Source organism: Dendrobium catenatum, unplaced genomic scaffold, assembly GCF_001605985.2.
Source record: "Dendrobium catenatum unplaced genomic scaffold, ASM160598v2 fragScaff_scaffold_431, whole genome shotgun sequence".
NCBI lineage: Eukaryota > Viridiplantae > Streptophyta > Magnoliopsida > Asparagales > Orchidaceae > Dendrobium > Dendrobium catenatum.
The window spans coordinates 343,373-350,364 of record NW_021318893.1 but is presented as its reverse complement, the minus strand read 5'-3'; the positions used below and the strand labels follow the sequence as shown (position 1 = coordinate 350,364).

Here is a 6,992-nt window from a genome sequence, read left to right as displayed (position 1 = left end):
GAAAATCATACCAGACAATGAATTGACAGAAGGTGAGGTTCATGGTTCGACCGGTTTAGTCGAACCGAACCGGTTGAACCGGGGTCAAACTGGATGATGTAATAAATAATAATATTATTAAAAATTATAAAATAAATGATAAATTTTCCTCTAATACCTTCACTCAACATTCAATTTTCATATCAAACTAATGAAAGAACATAAATATGGCATCAATTATGTTTATAAAACATAAACAAATAGCATATAATATAAATGTGGTATCAATTAAGTTTATAAAACATAAATAAATAACAGATAATTTCTATCTTCAATTAGTGAAACTCTGAAATCAAAATAAATATACATACTCATCATAATTGTGTACATAATATGAAGTAAATAAGCAAAATATTAAAACAAAATTATTACACTTTAAACTAACTGATAAGAAAAAAAGACAACCATAATCATACATATATAAAGTTAATAAAATTTCTCTTTCATTGTTCAATAGTTTTAATAATTTCACAAAAAGAAAAATCAAATATCTCCAAATTTGCATCGTGAAAGTTATCCTTATAAGTTGAGTTTTCATATCATGCTTCAACAATATCTGTGAAAGTTATCCTTATAAGTTGAGTTTTCATATCCTGCTTCAACAATATTTGCAGCAATAAATACACCTAAATCATTGATGTCAGTTATATCATCTTCATCTCCTTCATTCTCAAGTTTACCTTCACCAACAAATTAAAAATATTAAATAAGAATTTATATTTTATTTTTTTTAATGATATATTCATATTTCACCTAACTTATCAGGTGTATGTCGAGTGGATGCTATGTTTGCTTCTTCAATGACTGACATTGCATCATTTTGGTATATCTCTTCCAATTCCTCTAAATCAAAATTTATCGATGATTCATCATCAAGCCCACATAAATCTATCATTTTAATACAAGTGTAGTCTAGACGATCATAGCTTCTTTTTTTTTTAAGTTGAAACATAAATAATGAAACAATAATTTTAGTAACATTTGTAGATACATATAATATGATACATTGACATATATATTATTATATCATGATAAGATTATACCTATTTTTAAAATTTAAATTATGTGATAACTTACTGATATACTTAAGTTGAAGGGCCAAGAACATCAAATATGAATGTAGTTGTGCTTGTCCCAATAGGCTCTCTAGGGAGAACTACTTCAGCCTCGACATATACTGTAACATTATGCATTCTAGCCTCCAACAAAATATACTCACAAATCTCATCATCGATCACATGGGTGGCAGCATATCCACCATTATTATGCATTCGACATACTAGATTTAATGTCTGTGTCTATGGATTTTGTTGTAACACATGAATTATTTGTAGTTTTAGTTGGGTCAACAATAGGGGATTTTTAGATAGGAGCATGTAAATAGTGACAATTAACAAAAGGAGCATATTTAACTAAAAATTAAGAAGGAGCAAATACGCTCAATAGATAAGCATATTGACTAGGGAGAGGAGTGAGGAGAGAGGGAGTGAAAGAGTGGGTGGGAAGAGAGGAAAGTTGGGCCTGAGTATGAATTTCTGACATCTTTATCTAATTCGATTGAATCAGTTGAAGGCAAGTTAATTCGGTTGAATCCAAACCTAACCCAAAAATCTATTTTGACACCCCTAATTTTAAAAGTGTAAACAATGCGAGAAGTATATGCCTTTTAAAATATGGAAAGAATTTTCCCTTCACAAATTTGGTCTATTTGTAAGTTTTATCTTCTTATAGGTTTTGTTATATATTTAATGGAAGTTGTACAACTCCTTTTTTTTCACACTATAATAAAAAAAAATTATTTGACAATTATTAATTTATTATTTTAAAAAGAAAATTGTACTTAAAAAGTTATATTCTACAACAACTTTAAAATTTTATTTCTCTATAATAGCTTTACAAAGCAATAAATGTTGACATCATTATTCGAGGTCAATTTTCTTCGGAATCAACTCTAGCACCTAGGTCTTCGTAGCCTAGTATAGACGTTGTTCCTTTAGGACTCCCCTTAAGTGGATACCTAGTGATGTTGCGTCGACTCAACTTGATAACCGACCTAAATCAAAATCAATTCAATTCAATTGATATCTAACACAAATGAACTCAATATTGAGTCAAAACCCACTCGATGCATGAACCCTAGGAGTCTGTGACCTCTCTGCAGTTGGATGGGTTCGATTACGACTTGTCCAACAACCCAAATTCACAGCCACCCCCTATATATATATATATATATATATTAGGAGACTAATGTAAAATTATTAAATAGGTAGTTATATTTTGTTAGATAATCTTTTCTTATTCTATAATAATTTGGATTTTCAATGAACAATTAAAATACAATCAGAAATAGTTGGTATACTTAATTAGTAGTCCAGTGGTTATGAACTAATTAGGTAGAAATAATGTATATGAGTTATCTTATTTTAGAAAAAATCTAAATATAGGGATATATATGAATAGGACAAACGGGGCATATTGGCCCCAAATAGCTAGTTGATTTTATTTTAGGATAACAATCTTTTGTTATTTTAAGGCATTAAAAACGGACAACAATACAAGATTCCTATAAACGCATTATGCACAATAAGCCACGCCTATAAATACCCTCCTGCTCCTTATTCCTTCAAGTTCTCAAAAAGTATAGCTTCGCTTTGAATTCTATTCTCATGGCAACTTCTTCTTCCATTCTCTGTTGTTATACTCTTTTCATTATCTTCTTCTTTTTTCTTCTAATTCTTCACATGCTTCTAATAGAGAAGAATTCTCTAGTATCAGTGCGATGGCTTACCGGAGAATACCATCTCAACCCACTTGGCAGCTCTGTTTCAGCAACAGTTCCAATAGAAGAAGGCGTTTTTTTTGGTACCCACAAATTTATCGTCACCATATACCTAGGCAGCCCTCCCTCCCCATACTCACTTGTTTTTGACACCGGCAGCGATGTCACTTGGATGCAATGTATACCCTGCGAGAAGTGTTATCCCCAAAAAGACCCAATATATAACCCTTTCGAGTCCTCCACCTATGCATCCATCCGCTGCCACTCCGACTATTGTAGCCAACTAAATACATATGATTGCTCCTGGACCGACAATTGTCTCTATGAGGTACAATACCGCGATGGTTCTTACACTAAAGGCTACCTCGTTCAAGACACCTTACAATTCTCCTATGATATTATAAAGAATTTTCGTTATGGCTGCGGACAAAACAACAGCTTCAGCGTACCGAAGGTAGATGGGATATTAGGCTTCGGCCGGGGTCCTCTTTCAATTATTTCCCAGACAGCTCAATCATATGACTTGGTATTCTCATATTGTCTACCATCAAAGCCAGGCATAATTGGATATCTTTCACTAGGGAGTGATGTAGGGATTGATGCCATTCATGTGCAATATACACCGATGATAACCAACGAAATGATGCCATCCTTCTACTTCGTCAAGCTAATTTCTATTACTGTTGGGGGTGATTTGTCTGCCCATTCACCTACAGTGTTCAAATCCCCTAGAACCATGTTGGCCTCCGGCAAAAAAGCCATGTTGGACTCTGGCACAGTGATTAGCCGACTGCCGCCCATTACCTACTATGGCATCCGCAACACTTTCCGAAAATACATGGCCAATTACCCGAGGGCGCCTTCATGGGGCATACTTGACACATGCTATAACTTTACTAACTACCAAGACGTGAACGTGAAGGTGCCGCGGATTACGTTTGAATTTGATGGCGGGGTTATTATTAAATTAGATATCTCAGGGATACTTCTCGGGACCACTAAATCTAAACAATGCTTAGCCTTCGCTGCCAATAAATATGCTAGTGATAAGGTGATTATTGGTAATGTGCAGTTACGCACATTCAATATAGTGCATGATATAAAAAACTTGAGAATTGGCTTTGGGGCTGATGGTTGTAGTTAGAATGAATATGTATATGAAAATGAATTGAAAATTAAGAGAAAAATCTCAAAATTTCTAGTTAGACTTGTTTCCTTTCTAATTAAATCTTAACCAAATAATAAGATTGTTGCGTGTTAGAAAATACGCGGCGGTAGAGTTTGTAAGTTCGCGTCCGAGCGTTGCACGTAAGTTTAACACACAAACAGAAAAAAGGAGTGAACACCAAGAGTTTTTACTTGGAAAATCCAAAAATGGGAAAAACCACGGGGCCTCGCCCAGTTGCAAATTTCCACTAGTGTTTTCGTAGATTACAAATGGCGGATTTCGTCCCACAAGTCGGGATAATCCAAATACAACTTGTTTTTTTTCACGAAATTCACAAAATCCTGCGAATTCCCTGTGTTTCCTGAAAATCCGGCAGAGCTCCAGCGTCTTCAGGCGGCAGGAAAAACTCCGACGGCGGTGGTCGAGGAGGTGAGGAATCTCCTATTCCCCTTTCTCCTTCTCCTTCTCCTTCTCTTCTTCTTGAGTACAGCACGAGACAGCACTAATCTTTTTGATATTGTTTAAATTTTTACAGAAAGAATTTAGGTGGTTGCCTGAGTACAGCACGAGGATCAGATCAAATTTTGAGAGGAGAGGAGCGACCCGTCTCAGAGACATGTTCACGGACATTAGAAAGTCCGGGCAGAGGCCTAATTGGATTGGAGAGGGCGTTTGGGCAGATTTGAGTAGTGCTTGGGCTACCCCGGAGTTTATAAAAATGAGAGAGCAGAATAAACAGAACAGAGCCTCTGACTGCGGCGGTTTAGGAAGCTCTCTTCATACTGGTGGATCTGTACCTCATACAGAACATAGGCGGCGACTGGTAAGTGTTTTGAATTGGTTTATTACATATATTTATGCTAGTATAACTAAGCATCAAATTTTCAAAAAGAGCACCTGGGTCGGGAGCCAACACCATTAGAGCTGCATACAAGAACTCATCAACATCAAGCTGACCAGCAGTGGGTTGATGAGAAATCTAAGAAGGCTCATGTGAGTAAAATTTATTGAAGTTTTAGAATAAAAATTTATTTTAATAAAACTATTTGTAACTTGCAGGATGATTTCTTACGAGTTAGAGAAAGTCGGCAGTCCACTGGCGAGGGATCATCTTCTGGATCGGCCCATATTTCTGAGTATCAGACATGGTCAGAAGTTGTTGGTGGAAGACAGAGGGGGAGGGTATATGGCATGGGTTCACAAGCTTTTGCTATTGAGGGCAGTTCATACACCTCTGCATTCCATGATCCAAGTGGAGCTGAAGAATCTGTAAGTGAGAGGGTTGCAGCACTTACTAGAGAGATTGAAGAGATGAAAAGGGTTCAAGCTAGAGAGATTGAAGAAATGAGGAAGGCTCAGAATGAAATGCAAGCAGAGTTGCAATCCTACAGAGCTGGAAAACAAAGGAAGAAGGACCAACAGGAGCAGCCATCTGCAGACAGTGAGGATACCGATGATGATTAGATGTTTATTATGTTTGATGAATACATTAATTAGAACTTGTGAACTTCTGAACTTGTGATTGTAACATTATCATGAACTATCTTGTGAATTTGTGATTGTAATGTTATGATGAATTTTTTATTTTGTTTGTATTTTCTGGCTGTGATGAATATAGTGGCGTGTTGCCCAACACATATTGCTTTTTCTGCAGGTTTAGACTTTAGGGTGAACCTCCCTCAAATAGAGGGGATGCTATCAATTTTTTTTTCAGGTGCTACAGGTTTCCGGCGGTTTGGCCGCCGGAAACGACGATACCGGACGGACAAGATAAGCCGTCGGTTATAATATTAAACCGCCGGTAAGTACCGGCGGTTACCGACGGCCGCCGGCGGTTCTACGATGGACACCCGACGGTTTAAACCGTCGGTAATACCGATGGCTATAACCGCCATCCATCGCCGGTAAAGTACCGGCGGTCTAACGACGCCGTCCGGCGGTCTACGAACCAGACGACGCCAGTTTTAAACCGCCGGAAAACCGCCGGTTACATGACCGGCGGCTTACCGGCGGTCCAACCGCCGGAAAACCGACGGTTTAAATTCCGGTGGTTACCGGCGGCAGGAGCCGCCGGAAAACCGCCGCAACAATAAACCGCCGGTAAAACGCCGTCGGAAATGGTTTCCTACGCCAATTTTTCCGACGGCTTACAAACCGCCGTGAGACCGCCGGTAACATTCAAAACCGCCGGTAAATCTAGACTAACCGCCGGAAAAAACCGCCGGTTTTCAGCGTTTTTCCTGTAGTGCATGAACCGAACCCTCTCTTACTCCGACTTTGCTTGAATCGCAATCAATTGTGCGCAATCAGTCACCGGCTTGCAAGTCTCTTTATCTTTTTTGCGCAATCACGATAATTTCGTAATCCTATTGCTCCTTTCGATTCTCCCACTATGTGCTATCTATCTTGCCATTTAAGGAGGTAAAGGAAACTTAGTGCATCAAATTTTTCCTCTCACTCTTGCAGCAATCGTCGAACCTCTCCCATACCCTTCCTCCTTGTTTCTCTCTCGCAAACAATAGCCGTCGAGCACCCTCTCCTACTTCTTCCTTGGTCACAATCTCTACTCCCGACAATAGTTTTTGGCGAATGTATCCAAATCTTCTCTTATTCTTTAGTAAGTTCATTTCCCTCTCCTCCTCTCTTTCATCTTCTTATAGTTTTAGTCACCAAATTAAATAGTTGTTTATTTATAGTGAGAATTTAGTTTTGATTCGTATTGATTTTGTACCGCCTTGATAGTTTATTTTCTACTTTTCATTCTATTTATAATTATATTGGCTTGTATAACAATTTTTGTTATTTGGACGTATTGATTATTTAAACTTATATTAATGAATTAACTCATTATTTCAATTTGTGTTTACTATAATACATACATACATATATCAACAGAACATGAACATTCCAAGAAAATAATGAACCTACTTGTTTTCAACGATTTTTGTTCTCCTCTTAACTTTTTCTTAGCTCCCTCTTATTGCTAAAACATTTGCTTTTCATGCA

At 37.2% G+C, this 6,992-nt stretch overlaps 2 protein-coding genes across 2 annotated transcripts; both read left to right on the top strand.

Annotated features, from left to right (window-relative positions):
• The first annotated feature begins 2,780 nt into the window (after window positions 1-2,780).
• Window positions 2,781-3,962, top strand: LOC110091940 (aspartyl protease family protein At5g10770-like). Its single transcript, XM_020816254.2, has one exon. It carries the CDS (start codon window positions 2,781-2,783, stop codon window positions 3,960-3,962), a length of 1,182 nt encoding a protein of 393 aa, XP_020671913.1.
• Window positions 3,963-4,255: 293 nt separating this feature from the next.
• On the top strand, window positions 4,256-6,079 carry LOC114579497. The gene is made up of 5 exons (XM_028694257.1): window positions 4,256-4,276; window positions 4,365-4,415; window positions 4,522-4,809; window positions 5,046-5,255; window positions 5,897-6,079. The coding sequence occupies exons 1-5, from the start codon at window positions 4,256-4,258 to the stop codon at window positions 6,077-6,079; spliced, it is 753 nt and encodes a 250-aa protein (XP_028550090.1).
• The last annotated feature ends 913 nt before the right edge of the window (window positions 6,080-6,992 follow it).